Source organism: Rhincodon typus, chromosome 22 (assembly GCF_021869965.1).
Source record: "Rhincodon typus isolate 14 chromosome 22, sRhiTyp1.1, whole genome shotgun sequence".
Taxonomy (NCBI): Eukaryota; Metazoa; Chordata; class Chondrichthyes; order Orectolobiformes; family Rhincodontidae; genus Rhincodon; species Rhincodon typus.
The window spans coordinates 30256242-30273468 of record NC_063353.1 but is presented as its reverse complement, the minus strand read 5'-3'; the positions used below and the strand labels follow the sequence as shown (position 1 = coordinate 30273468).

At 38.9% G+C, this 17227-nt stretch overlaps 1 protein-coding gene across 5 annotated transcripts in view; it reads left to right on the top strand.

The window, feature by feature from the left end:
- The window catches only part of LOC109916979 (SRSF protein kinase 2-like), a 185115-nt gene that overhangs the window by 29275 nt on the left and 138613 nt on the right, over window positions 1-17227 (top strand). The window contains exon 3 of one of the 5 annotated variants that reach the window (XM_048610174.1): window positions 15451-15514. The exons of 3 other annotated variants lie outside the window; for them this stretch is intronic. In XM_048610174.1, the coding sequence (XP_048466131.1) occupies window positions 15477-15514 (38 nt within the window). In that variant the 5' untranslated portion in view covers window positions 15451-15476. Of the gene's footprint in view, window positions 1-15275; window positions 15515-17227 lie in introns of those variants that run through there. One more of the 5 variants, XM_048610173.1, reaches the window with a different exon arrangement.

Genomic DNA, 17227 nt, shown 5'->3' with positions numbered 1-17227 from the left:
TAGGGTATTGTCTTTGTTTGCATCTGTTTCTAATCTCATTTAACTTTCTTTTATAAGTTTTGTATTGTAATTTATCTTCCCTTACTACAGGAAAGCTTGAAGTCTGTGTTGGGATTCAAAGTAAAGTTTTGGAATCGTGCTTTGCGTAGTCCAGGGAAGTCCTCATTTTCGAGTAACGGGTCATGTTTACATTCTTTTGTCATTTCAAGGGGCCAATGAGAAAATTTTCAGAAAGGTGTGTTTTGGCACAACATTAAACATATTTAAAGCAATCATTTGATAACTTAATGAACCTGACCATTAAAAGATAGAGGTAACCAATAAGACCTTGTTTTGCCTTTTTGCTTAAGAAGCAAAACTGGAGGAGGATAGATTAGCTGACAGGTTGGTTACTGGGGCAAAGCTATGGAGTTGCATTTAACTAACATTGATCATGAATTTGCCTCTAGTGGAGCACTCTCTGAGCTGGCCTTGGCGGAACTCATAAAAATGGGAATTAGAAATAGAAATGGGTTTGCTTTCAGGCAGGACTCTCCTCTCCTGGCCCAGTGGAGAATAAGCTTTTAGAGAGGGAGGAGGAGGAAACAAAGGATGTGTGTGTTTTTGGCTAACTACAATCTCTGCGTTCACATGCACACACTCTCGCAACCACTCTCAGTCATCCCAGGCCCATGAGGTTTTCACAATTTACTGAACAAACAACAAAGAACAATACAGCACAGGAACAGGCCCTCCAAACCTGTGTCGACACATTTTGCCCTTCCATACTAAAACTGTCTTTACCTACAGGACCCCGTATCCTTTTGTTCACTTCCTTTCCTTAGTTTTGAATGCTGCTATTGTGTCTGCTTCTACTACTTCCTCTGGCAGCATGTTCCGGGCACTCCCCACCCTTTGTGTGAAAAACTTGCCTTGCACATTTCTTTTAAACTGCCCCCACACCTTGAACCTATGTCCCCTAGTAATTGACGCCTCCATCCTCGGAAAAGGTCTCATACTTTCCACTCTGTCCATGCCATTCACAATTTTTTAAAACTCCTATCAGGTTGCTCCTCAACCTCCTGCGTTCCAGTGAAAAGAAACCCAGTCTATCCAACCCTTCTTCATAGCTAAAATCCCCCACACCAGGCAACATCCTCTTCTGTACCCTCTCCAAGGCATCCCACGTCCTTCTGCTGGATAGTAGGAACTGCCGATACTGGAGTCTGAGATAACAAGGTATAGAGTTGGATGAACACATCAGGCCAGGCAGCATCAGAGAAGCAGGAAAGCTGACGTTTTGGGTCTGGACTCCTTCTGAAGAAAGGTCCAGACCCGAAACGTCAGCTTTCCTGCTCCTCTGATGCTGCCTGACCTGTCTTGTTCATCCAGCTCCACACCTTGTTATCACATCCTTCTGGTAGTGTGGTGACCAGAACTGTATGCAATATTCCAAGTGTGGCCCAACTAAAGTTCTACAAAGCTGCAGCACAACTTGCCTATCCTTATATTCAATGCCCCTTCCAATGAAGGCAAGGATGCCATAGGCCTTTTTTTTTTTACTACCATGTCTACCTGCACTGCCACTTTCAGTGACCTCTGGACGTGCACACCAAAATCCCTCTTGCATACCAATAATCCTAAGGGTTCTGCCATTCAGTGTATAATTTCCACCTGTACTTGACCTCCCAAAATGCATCACCTCACATTTGTCTAGATTAAACTCCATTTGCCATTTTTCTACACATGCCTCCAACTGATCTATATCCTGCTGTGTCCTCTGGCAATCCTCCTCACTATCCACAACTCCACCCGCCTTTGTGCATTGTCTGCAGACTTACTAATTAGACCAGCCATGTTTTCCTCCAAATCATTTATGTAGACTGCTGAGAAGGTCTTTCTCGGTTGCGATTGGCGAATTCTGCCATGTGTTTGGATTTTACACTGTACTGATCAAAATGGCTAAATAGCAGCTAACATTCACCATTGGAAGCAATGAGTGAAAAGCAATGATGTCACTCTGTGAAAGATTGGGCAAGAAATGCTTTTGCAATATGCATATATATCATAAATGTGAACACCACCAGGTGGAGCAATGAGCACACATACGCAGGAACACATCCTTACAAAGCAGCATCACCAGTGTTAACACAGTATGGAGCTGGAGGAACACAGCAGGCCAGGCAGCATCAGAGCAGCAGGAAAGTTGACATTTCATGTCGGGACCCTTCTTCAGACCCATGTTCCTCCAGCTCCACACTGTTATCTCAGTTTCCAGCATCGGCAGTTCTTTCTATCTCAACATCACTAGAGTGGAGTGTCATGCTGCTAATGGTTTGTTTGTAAGTGAAACGTGAGTGCATAATGACACTGCAACTTGTATATACATTTTCTAGTAATGTGATATTCCTTAACCGTTAGAGCAATAAAGCAGATCCAAAAACAAAAATGATTCCAATAAGAACAAATTGATTACATTATTTACTGACCCAACTTTATAAAAGCAAATTGGTGTGAAATGAAGGTGGCAGTCCATGCCTGTACTGGCACTGACATCAATGCACACAGAATACAGAAACTTAAGCAGCACATGCAGATAAATACTGAAGCTTGTCACGATGAGCTGATACTTCTTTCTGCCCATGTGCCATGGCCATTTGATGTTTATGGAGTAATCACTAAATATTTAAATAAAATCTTCATTTATAAGATGTTCAGCTACACCTTTGTTATGGGTATCTAAGAAAATATTCTAATTCTTATTAGATTGATCTGTTCCTTCTGAATACAGTTAGTTCCTCACTTTTTCTTGGTACTAATTGGTGATCTTTCAGGATGTGTTTTAGAAGTTATGTGAGTACATTCTACGGATAAAAGCCTTGTGTATAATTGGTGTCATGTACTGGTAATACGTGTTCCTGGTCAGGAAAACTCCCTGCCACGAAAATAAGGTGTAATTTTTCTGAACACAAGGCATTCATTAAGCAACCTTTTGAAATTTTGAACATTTGTCCATGGATCTCTGCTGCAATAAGATTTCAGGATACTTTGGAAGTGTATGGAAAAGTAAAGAATATTTTCAGGTTATTATATTAATAAATCCATCTCATAACATTGTTTCAAATGTATGTGTAATTTCTACGTGTATGAATATTTAAAAGAATTTTACATGGAATAAATATTTCAGTGTTTGACACTGCCTCTTGGATTTGTCTCTAACAACAGGCCACTGTTGAAGAATGAAATATTAGATTACTGCCTTCAGGCACAACTGCAACTTGTGTTCCTTTAGTGCCATATAAAGGCCTTTTCATTTGTGATATTGCATAAGAGATCTTCTCTTACAGCATTGTGTTTCAAAAAGTTGTGGTGGCAGTAATTTTAGTATTTGCATCAAACCAGAAGCTGGATTTTGGAAAAGATGCTCTACATATGAACTTCAGAAATTGCAAATATTGTCATAATTTTAAATGAGTGCAACAACAACGAATGCATTTATAAAGTGTCTTTAATGTAATGAAATTACCAAGGTGCTGTCATAAACATTAACAAAAGTAGATACTGTGTTTCAGACAGCTATTTGGACAGGAGTCTAAAACTGAAGGTCTACCTTAAAAAGAGAAATGAAGTGCTCAGAGAGGGAATTTGAGAATTTAGTGTCTAGGAGCATGAAGACATGGCTTGCAATGGTAGAATGATAAAAATTGAGTTCTCGTATGAGGTCAGAATTAGAAGTATGCAAATATCTTGGGAGAGTTTTAAAGAACATTTTTTAAAAAAGGAGCAGGACAAGACCATATGTCTGTGGATCCATTTTATTATTCAGTATAAATCCTGGCTGCTCTTGTGCGTCAGTGCAACTTTCCCACCCACTCTCAAAATCTTTTTATTTCCAGGGAAACCAAAATATGTTCAACAATAGTGCAGTCCTATAAAGTAGAGAATTCCAAAGATTCACAACCCTTTCAGTGAAGAAACTTCTCCTCATCCCAGTACTAAATGATCCCCCCCCACCCCGTACTGAAATTATACATCCTTGTTCTATGTTTCCCAGTCTCTGAAAACAGTGTCTCAGTGTACCCTCTGTCAAGCCTTCAACATTGATTACAGATCCCATGAAGTCTCGTGTCATCAGGTCAAACGTGGGCATGGAAATATGCTGATTGAATACTGCTGTCTCCTTCCGGTGAGGAGTCAGTGCTCCTCCAGTTTGAACATCACTTGGAGGAAGCTCTGAGTGTGGTATGGGCACAGAATGTGATCTGGGTGGAGAATTTCAATTTCCATCACCAAGAGTGCCTCAGCAGCACCACTACCAACTGAGATAGTCAGGACCTGAAGGACTGTTGATTGAAACAACAAGAGGGACAAACATATTTGACCTCCTGTTCACCAACCTGTTTACTGCAGATGCATCTGCCCGTCACAGTATTGGTAAAAGTGACTACCAGTTGTGGAATCAAAGCCCCATCTTCATATATGAAATACTCTCTATTGTGTTGTGCAGCACTATGACTGTGCTAATTAGGATAGTATTAATAAATCAAGCAACTTCAGATTGGACATCCAGGAGGTGCTGAGAGCCATCAAAAGCTGCAGAATTGTATTCCATCACAATCTGCAGCTTCATGGCCTTGCATAGCCCTCATTCCACCATTACCATCAAGCCAAGATATCAGCCCTGCTTCAAAGAAGTTTGCAGGACGGCATGCCAGGAGCAGCACCAACATATCTAACAATGAGATGTCAATTTGGTGAAGCTGAAAAATAGGACCAGTTGTATGCTGAACAGCAAGTGTTACCTCCAGGAAAGGTAAGAGGGGTAGCCAGGTAGTTATAAGAGTCTCCTGTGGCTATCCCCATCTCAAACAAACATGCTGTTTTGGAAAATGTAGGGGTGATGGACTGTCAGGGGAATGTAATACTGACAGCCAGGTTTCTGGTAGTGTGACTGGCTCTAATGTAATGAGGGGTACATCAGGTTCCAAGTGATTGATTATGATAAGGGACTTTCTAGACAGAGGCACAGACAGATGTTTCTGCGGCCGACAAGGAGGTAACAGAATGACGTGTTGCCTCCCTTGGGCCAGGATCAAGGATATTTTGGAGTGGGTGCAGAATATTTTGAAAGGGGAGAGGGGCCAGCAGGAGGTTATTGTACACAATTGAATTAACGACATAGGAAGAGAAAAGGATGAAGTGCTGAGGAGAGAATATAAGAAATTAGGTAAGAATTCAAAAAATAGGTCGTCGAAGATCGTAATATCTGGATTACTCTTGGTGCTACGAGCTAGTGAGTAGGAATAGGAGGATTGGGCAGATGAATGCATGGCTGAGGAGCTGGTGTAGGAGAGAAGGATTCACATTTTTTTGGATCATTGGAATCTTTTCTGGGGTAGAAGTTACCTGTATAAGAAGGATGGATTGTACCTGAATTGAAACCTAGAGCTGCTCGGGAGATTTAAACTCATAGGGGTTTGGTGGGGGGACTCATGGAGATAGTGAGATTGGTGCAATTGGAAAAAGGAGCAAGTCAAACAGTCAAGGCATGCAGGAACAAAGCAGAGAATGAGGGAGGACTGATAAACTAAACTGCATTTATTTCAATGCAAGAGGCCTAACTGGTAAGGCAGATAAATTCAGGGCATGGTTGGGAACATGGCACTGGGATATCAAAACTCAGTGAGGGACAGGACTGGCAGCTTCATGTTTCAGGGTATAGATGCTATAGGAAGGATAGAAAGGGGGGCAAGAGGAGGGGGAGTGGCGTTTTTGATTAAGCTTTACATTACAGCTGCACTTAGGGAGGATATTCCTGGGAGTATGTCCAGGGAAGTTATTTGGAACTAAGAAATAAGAAGGGGATGATCATCTTATTGGGATTGTACGAGAGGCTCACAATAGTCATTGGGAAATCAAAATAAATTTGTAAGGAGATCTGTATCATCTGTAAGAACAATAGGGTGGTAACTTACAAAACATAAACTGGGACTGCCATAGTGTAAAGGGCTTGAATGGAGAGGAATTTAAGTGTGTTCAGAAAAATTTTGTGATTCAGTATATGGATGCACTTACTGGAGAAGGAGCATAACCTGACCTATTCCTGGCAAATGAAGCAGACCAGGTGACTGAGATGTGATAGTTGGGGAGCACTTTGGGGCCCACAATCATAGTTCTATTAGTTTCAAAAAAGTGATGGAAAAGGAAAGACAAGATCTAAAAGTTAAAGTTCTAAATTGGAGTTGGGCCAAATTTGACAGTATTAGGCAAGAAGTTTCAAATATTTGTTGTGACCACCTGAGAGGAGGTTAAAAAATGGGAACCAATTTCCCCTACCTTGATTGGTTGTGATACCCTTAAAAAGGAATATCTGGACCCACAGAATAAGTGTAGGTCCTGTTTTAACTATTTTTAATCAACCTGTTCAGATTCACCTCCAGGCCAGGTGGTTCTTGAATTGGGACGGTATGGCCCAGAGGTAGGGACATGACTATGTAGTGTACAATTTTAAACGTGTATCACATAATGCTTTGTACATTGTCTAATGTCTGTATATTAACGTGTTATTACTAGCTGCTTACTGGAAATGTAAAGTTTCCTCATTGTTGCACATGATGAAGCTGATGATCATTAAATTTGGTTGGGATAAAAGGAACAAGTCACAATTAAAAAAGCCCTGTATTGTAGTCAGAAGTATTTTCTTTTTTATGTTATGTAGCTATCAGAGTTTTTGTGTGAAAGAGGTTTATTGTTGTGATTTCTAGAAGATAACTTCAATTGCCAAATGTTTACTGCTAATTTTTTTTTTGATGGAAGTTTTGTCTCTGCTTTTTTTTTGCAGCAACTGGCTATTCTGTTGTTTGCAACTTAAAGAAAATCTTTTATCAATAATAGTTTAATTTTAGTACCTGAAATAATGGCACAAAGGCTGTTATCCAGTCACCAATGTACAATGTACACAGTACGTGGACTCTGACCAGCCTTCTCAAAGCCAGTCCCTAGTCTGAGGAGACCTTATGAATCTCCCATTTGTATCCATCAGCCAGGGCTCCTGATTGGCCCAGGTTAACAACCTCAGTCAAGGATCTCATTGGAACCAGGACTAGGTGACTATCACTATAGTACCATAATGATTTTTTTAAAAACTGCTTTAATGGGTACAAGTTTAAACTTTTGCTCAGTCTTTTTTAGTCTTGTACTGTCAGTCATTAATAGTATTGTTGGTAACAGTTTATTTTCTGTTGTTGTGGAGGACTCCTTCATGACTGATTATGTGTTCTGTTTTAAGTGCAGAAATCGTGGTGTTGTCGAGTTATTTCAGTGCTGTCTCAACATGGCAGCTATTTTTTGAATATGCGACATGTTTTCTTTAGAAATGGATAAACTAGCTTGGACAAAATGTCGATGTTCAGCAATATTTAGGGCATTCACTCATTGTGAACGTATTAAGAAGTATATTGGGATGTAATTAATACAATTTGGGACATCACTCTCTTTAAGTTTGTCTACAAGGTGTAGGCATTGCTGTCTAGGCCACCATTTTTGCCCTTGATAGGGTGATGCTGAGCTATTTTCTTGAACTGTTGCAGTCTATGGACAGCATGGATGCTTCTGTTATGATGGGAGCTCTAGGATTTTGACACAATGACAGTGAAGGAACAGCAGTATAGTTCCAAGTCAGGATGGTGTGTGGTTGAAGAAGAACTTGTAACCAAAAATGAAAAATCAGATCTTATTGAGTTAATTTAAGTGTCCTGTGTTATAAACAAACCAGTTAATTGTTGATTTTTGCATGTTAATCTTGTTAATATTTGTTAATTTACTTTCGCAGGATCTCAGTTTTTAATTTCATATTGTTTCAACTAAATCCCTCAACTTTATTCTTTTTTAAATCTAGCTTTGAGATTTTTTTTGTTTTGGCAGATAACTTCAATTCTTTGTTGAGGGGATTTTCAAAATAACTTGCCAGGCATCACTTTGGACATGAAAAGATAGGTTGGAGTAATAAAGGGGCTTATCTCCTCATTGTCAATCTTAAAGTGTATAAAGAGGGAATGATACATTTCATTATAGTTTCTTTAGTTTGGAAATGAAACATAATAAATATCATAATCCAAATAACTTAACCTACTTGACATTTTTGCTTGCGAATTATCCAATCATCTTGTGGGATTTAACAGTGGCAGCAGACAGTAGCTGAGTGTAGCTGGCTGAATTTGTAGCGCATTTGTCAGTGTAAATAGTGCCTTATTTTTGTTGCCTCCAAAATATGAGCATTATAGTTCTAGCTGCTAATATTTCGTGCAGTGTAGAGGGAAATACATTTTTAGAGGTATAGCTCTTAACATAGGAAAGGGGAACAAAATAGGCCATCCGGCCCCTCAAGATTGTCCATTTATTCATGGTGGATTGTGCCCCTGATTCCACTGTCCTGCCTGTCCACGAAGATGCTAGAATTTCGATTGACATTTTATCTAATAGCCGGAATATATTCTATGACCCAGTCTTCACTGTTCTCTAAGAGAATTCCAAAGATAAACAACTCTGAGTGAAGAAATTCCTTCCTCTGTCTTAAATGAGAGATTCGTCATTTTGAAACTGTGCCTCTTAGATCTAGAATCCCCCAAGAGAGGAATACCCTTTCAGTATTTACCCTGCTAAGCCCTCTCAGAATCTTCTATGTTTCAAAAAGATCTTTCAATCTTCTAAATTCCAATAGGTATAGGCCCAACCTGCTAAACATTGTATTCTGACCACTTCCTAACTAATTTGTTTCAGTTATTCAGGTGGATACTTATTACTTAGAGTCATATCAGAGATCTCTTGACATTAGGCAAAGAGGAATTCATTTCATATTGACAAGTATTCTTCCTTAACTGACACCACAAAAACAGATTCAAGTGACCATTTATCAAATTGATAGTTGTAGGTTCCTGCCATGCACATAGTGGGAGGTACATTTGTCCACAATATTGGCAGATGCAACCACTAACTGTCTATAATGCTCTCCTTAAACCTCTCCTTCACACAGAGTGAGCTCTAAAACCCTTATTGACCCCTCTTTTCGTCACCTGCCCTAATATCTCAAAGTGGTTTGGTTTTTGTTTGACAATGCTCCTGTGAAGTGCCTTGGAATGTTTTGCTGTTTTGCGTGTTCTATATAAATACAAGTTATACATGAAAATGTTTGAGTGTTGCCAAGTGGCGCTTCAGAAGTATCATCCTCTGGCTCTTCAGTGTACGAGCAAGATTGACTACAAAAATCACCTCTGCCCTTAACAGCCCATCTAATATTGAAATGATTACTTTGTACCTTCAAACTTAACCCGTTTCCAACCATGCACCCTTCCTAAACTGAAAATCATCCAGCTGTCTGTATTATGTAGTCTGCTTAGCCTGTCTTTGTGGCCTGCTTTGGTCCTTTTGTTCTTCCAAAACTTAGACTTTAAAGTTTTGATGCTTGTGTTTAAAGCCCTCCATGGCCTTGATTTCCTTTTGTGTTTGTTCTTTCCTAGAACCCTTGTAATCCCTGTCGCCTCCTACAGTTAATTTCCCTGTCCCACCAAACTCTTCATCTGTATTATGTAAAGATTGATTCATTTCCCTCCCACCCTTTAATGTACCATAATTACCACTTGACCCTTCTAGGTTCTCTCTTAACTCCTCTGGCCCCTATAATCCCCATTAAGTGTCTCTTTAAGACCCAAATCTTTGACCAAGTGTTTTGGTATACCTTCTAATATCTGCTCCTTTAGCTTGTCATCCCATTTCTTATCCCCAGGGTATTTTGCCACATTAGAGTTGCAAGTTTTTTTCTTCTGTTGCTGGTTATTGCTATTCTGCTGGACAATGATGTTACCATTCTTGGATTCATAGGATTAAACAAAACCAAAGACATAAAGGCATTATTTACATTCTTGGAATTGCAACACACTCTGTTGTGGATATAGATTTGATGGGGATTTTTTTTGTTTTCTGACTCTTAATTCTTAATTATTAGTTATGTTAGAAAGCTATTATATCATTTTGTATGTAACTTAATATAGCAGACTGATTCATTTAAAAAAAAGAAAAAATACAAATTGTGATTATAAACAAAACAAAATTGAATTTTCAGAATTTGCAATGCCTGTTGAAAAATCTGAACTTATTTGAGATCTATATGGGAGATGCCACTTGTATAACTAGTATGTGATATAATTATCCTGTAATATTTAAGTGTTTTACCTTCAAGCAGAATGACTAACTGAAGCACAGTCATGCTTGGCAATGTTAAAGAATTTTTAAAAAGGCCTATCAGAGTTTGCAAATCCAAGTTATATTATCGGTTCTAAATCCCGTTCCTGTTCCCTTTTTGAGGTGCTGGAAATATACCAAAGCTCATTCACTTGATGCAGTGTTTTACTGAGTTTCAATTTAATGGGGGATTTTTAATTTTACTGACCATTGTGTAAAGATTTTCATCTTTACTTCTGGTGCAAGTAAAACAATGGTGCGTAAATTCTTGTTAATTTTGTTTTTAATCCTTTCAAGGCTTTGCTTTTAACTTAAGTTCATGACGACTATTTGCTCCATGACAGAGATTTAGAAATGGCAATGGTGGACTCTTAAGCTGTAATTGTGTTTTGTTGGTGACCATAGTTGTTCCTTGATTTCAGGATGACGTCACCTTGAATTGAGTTTCTGCAATGGGATTTGACAAGTGGATTGTGATAGAACCTGTGTGCCAGTGTTGGGGAATTTTGGGATGCCAGAATTATTCACATAATTTTGACAGTTTGAGGCTAGTTTTTATTAATATGCAAAATCATGACAACAGGACCACCTTGTCATTGAAGCCTTCTTCCAACTTCACAACCAGTAAGATGCACAGTCTTCCTTTCCCTGCTTTGCAGTTGAGGATTGAACACGACATTAGGATCCTGTATCTCACACAGTTGGAGGTACATTTGTTGATACTGTCAACAAATGTAACCATTAACCATCTGTAATCCTCTCCTTAAGCCTTAAAAGACAGTGTTTGGTAAATGAGTTAGTATGTGTAAGGAATGGGTGTCTAAGGGATTTTTAATTGTCAATGAAACAATGAAATTGCCACTTAAACTTATAAAAAAGATTACATACCATTTTGAGTGTAGCTGGCTGAGGTTGTCGTATATTTATCACTGTAAGTATTGCCTTATTTTTGCATCCAAAACATGAACACATAGTTCTGGCTGTCAATATTTCATGCAGTATTGAGGGAAATGCATTGTTGATCACAATTTTGATCACTGGGAAGTCAATAAATGTCTGCTGCTATCAGTGTCTGATGAAACAGAGTAAATGGATTAATGCTGAGGTTTTTCATCACTGCTTGAAGCTATGCTTAGCTTTCACCATTTACTTCCTACTGGAGTTGGACTGCATTTGGAGAAGACCTTTTTTGATGAATGTTGCATGACTTTTTGGGACAGTTTTTCAAGACTTCATCATGTTACCAGTAATTTTTAATTGGAATTCTTAGGACTTCACCTAAGTAGAGTGCATGCTATGCTTGTCCACCTTTATTGGCTGTCTTCATAAAAGTCATTATGTGAAATGAAATACCTCAACATGGAGATCTTGATAGTGTTCTGCAACGACCTGCAAATTGGAAGGGATGGGAGAATATATCCAGGAGAGGAGACCTGATCTTGCAGGAAGTGAACTGGGCTCCTTCTCTAGACTTGCTCCCCCAGGAGCTCTTTGCTCATCTTGAGAATTTGTGTACCTGAGTCATTCTGAAACGTTGTCTGGCTGCCAGCCCAGTTTACACTTCCACTGTAAGTGGGTATGTGGAAAGTAAATGGTTAATGTAATATGTCTAATGTGTAGATAAAGAGAGTTAGTGTGCTTTCTGCTTTTCTGTGCTAGGTTGCGTCTTTTTTTCAGCCTTTGCTGGCTAAAAGCAAGGTAAGAAAGAAAGGAAAATATGTACGTGTCTCCCTGTCAATATGCAGCCTCTCCATTGGCAGGCTCTCAGTCCTGCCTCCTCGTAGACCTGGGCTTAAACATCAGAAGAATCTGAGGTGGTTTGGCTGACTATTATCAGGACACACTTATGCACTCATGAAGTAAAATCCCAGTCATGGGTGAATAGCTTCACTGCCTTGTGCACACCTCAGGACAAGACTAAGCCCCATAACAACGTGGTTGACTCTTTATAGCTGCCTTCTGAAATGGCACAGCAATCCATTCAGTTATATGAACCACAAGAAAGAGAAAAATGAGGGAAATCAGACAAACCACCTGGCATCAACTCAGGCAAGCACAATCCTGTTGACCCTGCATGGTCTTTCTCCTATCATCTGGGAGCTAGTGCCAATATTGGGAGAGTGTCCTGCAGGCTAGTCACACAACTATCTGATTTAGTTATACTCATGGAAGCATGTCTTAACAGTTTCGACAAAGGTCACTGGACTATATCTATCCAACAATGGTGAAGATTGCCCAGATTTGACCTGTTTGCTGCAGGACAAATCCAACCTGGCACGTTACCTTGTCATCAGTCTACTCTTGATCATCAATAAGATAATGGAAAGTTTTATCACCAGGGTTATTGAGCAGTACTTGCTTTAGCAATAGCCTGTTCAGTGATGTCTAGGTTAGTTCCATCAGGAACACTCAGGCCTTGACCCCCATTTCAATCTTAGCGGAAACATGGACATAAGAGCAAGGTAAGAGAGAAAGCAAAATATGTACGTGTCTCCCTGTCAATATGGGCATGATTGCTCCTGATATCAAGGCCTCATTTGACCAAGTGTGGTATTAAGAAATCCTAGCAAAACTGGAGTTGTTGGAACTTGGGGAATACTCTCCACTGGTTGAAAGCATACCTGGCACAAAGTAAGATGGTAACTGGAATGATCGTAACAAGGTCACTCGTTACATGTGCGCTCTCTGTCAATCTGTCTGTGCGCTCTCTCTCTCTCTCTGTGTCTGCGCACACTTTCTCTCGCTCTCTCTCTCTGTCTCTCTCTCAGATTCTGTGTGCTGTTTTGGTGATCACACTTTAGGAAAAATGTGAAGGTCCCTGAGAGGAATAGAAATCCTGAAACCATTTTGGTAAGCTTCCTCTTCAATGCATTCCACTGCTGAAGCCCAAGATCCCATACGCTTTGCGAACCACTCTCTGTATCTGTCCTGCCATCTGCAAAGATTACGTATATATTGTGTCTCCCTGTCCCTTCTGTCAAAATGCATTACCTCACACTTATCTATTGAATTTCTATCTTGCACTTGTATGCCCATTCTCCAAGACTATCCATATCCTGTTGCACATGGAATGAACTATACCTGCTTTTTGTCACGCCTATGAATTTAATATCATCAGCAAATTTTGAATTTACTCTATTATATAAAGTATGTTGGGTTATAAAGAAAGTGATGTTCCTAGCAATGATCCTTGTGGAAACACCACTATCTGAGATAAAAGCTGAAAATACTGGCAATACTCAGCAGGTCTGGTAGCATCTGTAGAGAAAGAAACAGACTTACGATTTCAGACTTTTGACTTGCCTTTAGATCTTTTGAACCTATTCACATTTTGCCTTCATGGTGCTTTTGTATGGTTTGACTGTGTAAGAGACTATATATTCGTCTTCTTGAGCCTCTGATTACTCTGATTGAAAAAACAGGAAAGTTGTTTGCAACTTCAGTGAAGTGTCACATGTTGCTAGCTGTGCAATAGTGTTGTTCTCTGGGAGCAAAAAAAGAGGACTTTTTGGAATCGTGATTCTTTTGGATGAAGAAAATTCTGCCTGGTAACTGCTTTCTGGTCGAACTGCAGTGTTACAAAGCTATAGTGCCAAGAGCAGTACGGAGTGAAAAACATCCATAGTCTACATACTGTATTTTTTTCTGCCCCTCTTTGTGTGGGGGAGAAAAGGACAGAAAAGCATAGATAACTTTAAAAGAAAGAATTCATACAAGAGCAATACCTAAGTTCTAATCAACCATTGAACTGAAGGATGACAAGCACTGTACAGACAACAGTGTCGTCCCGTTGCAAAACTCAAAAAGAGCTGCAAGAGAAAAAGGACTTCCCACCTTTTGCTTTGAACTTTGATGTTCGGATTTTTGGTTACCCACTCTATATTCCTTTCCATTCGTGGCATAAGTGTTTAAACTGTATGTATTTTGCCTGTCTTAATGGTTTTTGAGTGGGGTTGGAGTTCTAAAAGGTTCTATAGTTTCAGCTGCGTAAATTAGAAATTCTTGCCTTTCTTCTTGTTGATGCTGGTGTGTTACAATAATTAGAATTATTTTTACTGTTACTGAAGAAACGTAGTGTGATTTGCTTTTGTCCTGGATAGCATTCAATCAGGAAACGGGTTTTGGTGGTCTTATTCAGATTTTTATACATTTATGCATTTGTGATGATATGTGAACAGTGGGGCATTATTCCCAGTTGGTTGTGACAACTGACATAATATTTGCATACTGTCAAGTGCACTTTTTTTTAGAAAATAAGGTTTATAACCTATTATACAGTTTAGGTATCTCCTTGTACAAGTAGGTACTAACTTATGGCATATGGCTTTTACCTATTCTCTATCAGTTTTTGTCAGCACCATATATGAGGCTCATCTGCCTATTTTAATTATGATAAAAGCATTTGATTTGAAACGTGAACTTGTTTTGAATTAGAGAATAATCTTTAGTCTTTGAGTTGCTCTTTTTATTTGAGATTTTGACAGTGTTTTACATCTTAACGTATGTTAACTACATTAACTGATTGCTTCCTTTTTGTCATTTTCTGGCAACTATCAAAAGAAGAGTTTCATCTTTCCATAGTAGAATGGTTGTGCCAAGCAAGAAAAAACAATTGTAAATTGCTGGAGATGTTCGGATATTTTGTGATTTTTGTATGCTTTTGTCTTACTTGTTATCTCAAACAATTGAGATTGTGTTTATAACTGGTGCATATTTTTGTAAATATGATTAACTGCCTATAATTTGCTATAAATAAGACTCGTACCTATAATTTGTTGTAAAAGACAATGAAATGTTTGCTGCTATAACAGTGGTGAGGAGCTGACGTAAAATGGTAGTTTTCATTGGTTAAGATTGAGGTCAGAAGAAATCGTCATTTTAGCAAACTATTCATCTGATTCAGCTTTCAAGCACTTGTATTCTCGTGCATAATCACTCCATCTAGTATGACATAAATTGTCTATTGGTACAGCCTGGAAAGCTACCCCTACTGTGGAAAAAAATGGTACTGTACTTCCTGTTTTCATAAACGGTCATGTGCATATTTTAGTGAAGCTTGATTCCTCGGGAGCTTTCTCTCCTCTCTCTTTTCGGAACCAGTAGATAGCAGGGCACGCAGAAGCTTTTGAAACCTGTGGCCTCATTCTAGTTTAGCCAAAATATCTAAATATTGACATTAGGTATTTGAAGAAAAACTAAAGGTGCTCGGCTCAGAACGTTTTCTAATTTTTCCAGAAACGAAGCAGAAGATTGAGCTGCTGATGTCAGTTAACTCTGGAAAGTCGTCTTCTTCAGAAAGGTACAGCGAACATACATTCCACCCAGCCATTGATGCTAAAAGCAGGCAGTGGGAAATCTGAAGGAAGGAAGGAAGGAAGGAGGGAGGGAGGAGTAGAGCTGCCAATGGTTAAACGTCAGTGAAAGAAGCTTCACTGCATTGGTTGACATATTTTTCAGAATCTATTCTTAATTTGGAATCTTGTTACTTCGCTGAGGCTAGCTGAGGCTTATTGATTTATGTATCTTACGTATTTTGCTGAATAAATCTATAACGTAAACCAAATAATCACAATGCACATTAATATTAGTGGGTTATTTACATAGGTTTTCTGCCCTCTCCCCTGTCGTGACATATGCTTAAAACATTAATGCAGAGCATGTTGTTTACTATTTTAGCCTTGTTTCTACATTTAGGCGCTGATTTTCATAGAATGTGTCTGCTCTTAGGATCCGAAATCACTAACCCACATTTTGTCAGCAACCTTCTATGAGGCAGACATGCCGCTGCTTTATGTTTCACTCTAGGAAAATATTTTTAGCAGATACAGTACTATTTTATGTCTGCAGTTAAGGTTAATTGACTTGTAATAATTATAAAAACTGTATATTTGCCAATCTAAAATCAATAATTTTGAAATAACTAATTACAATGAGTTAGAAATGTCCGTGAAATGTTGCTTGTTTACCAGCGACTCAGTTTTATAATCCTATCTTGTTGCATCAATTAATTGCTTCCATATTGGAGTTAGCTCATCGTAGAAAGTGAGCTCAGAATTGAAGTACATAGATGCTTTTCATTCGTCCATGACTGTGAGCCTCCAATTGTTCTGTATGTAAAATGTTAATTGCATTTTAAGTATTATTTTCGCTAAAAATGTGTTTAGCATATTAACATATTTAGCATCATTACTATTAGATAGAGATCGCATCTCTACAACTCTACAAGGAAGAGTTAGTTGAACAATTTGCACGGGGTCCAGACTAGGTTTTCCTAGCAGCGCAATTGTGACAAAAACAGCTGTGTTCCACTTTATTTTGAGGGTCCTGCAACCAAGCTACTATATTGAAAAGTTCTGAGGAAGGGTCACCAGACCTGAAACGTTAACTGTTTTTTCCTTCACAGATGCTGCCAGACCTGCTGAGCTTTTCCAGCAACTTTGTTTTTGTTACTATATTGAAATGTAGATTGAGATCTTGTAATTGATATTCCGTAATTGTTCATTGCCTTTTTACCAAGGATAATTATATACACAGAAGAAGGTTAATTTCATTTCAGTGGTTCTGCACATTAATTGTATAGTGCAGTAGTTTAAATTGGCTTATTTTAATTTTTGCTAGTTAAGTTGATAGTTATGGCCGTCTGTGGAGAATAACGGCTTGCCAGTACAAACGTTTCTGTAAAACATGTTCATAATACGTGATTACAAGGTGTAGAGCTGCATGAACACAGCAGGCCAAGCAGCATCAGAGGAGTAGGAAGGCTGACGTTTCGGGCCTAGACCCTTCTTCAGAAATCGAGTCTCTGTAATAAATAAATTGTCCTTCCCTTTTCAGATAGAGGGTTCGTCTCTGGAAAGAGAACAAAAATTTAAATGCATGCAAAACTTTTAATAGATAACTAAGTAGATCTCCCAAAGCATTGCTTACGATGCGGTATGACAACAAGATATAATTGCATGACTATTAGCGCAGAGTGACATCAACAGCGTGAGTTCAATTGCCACGCTGTCTG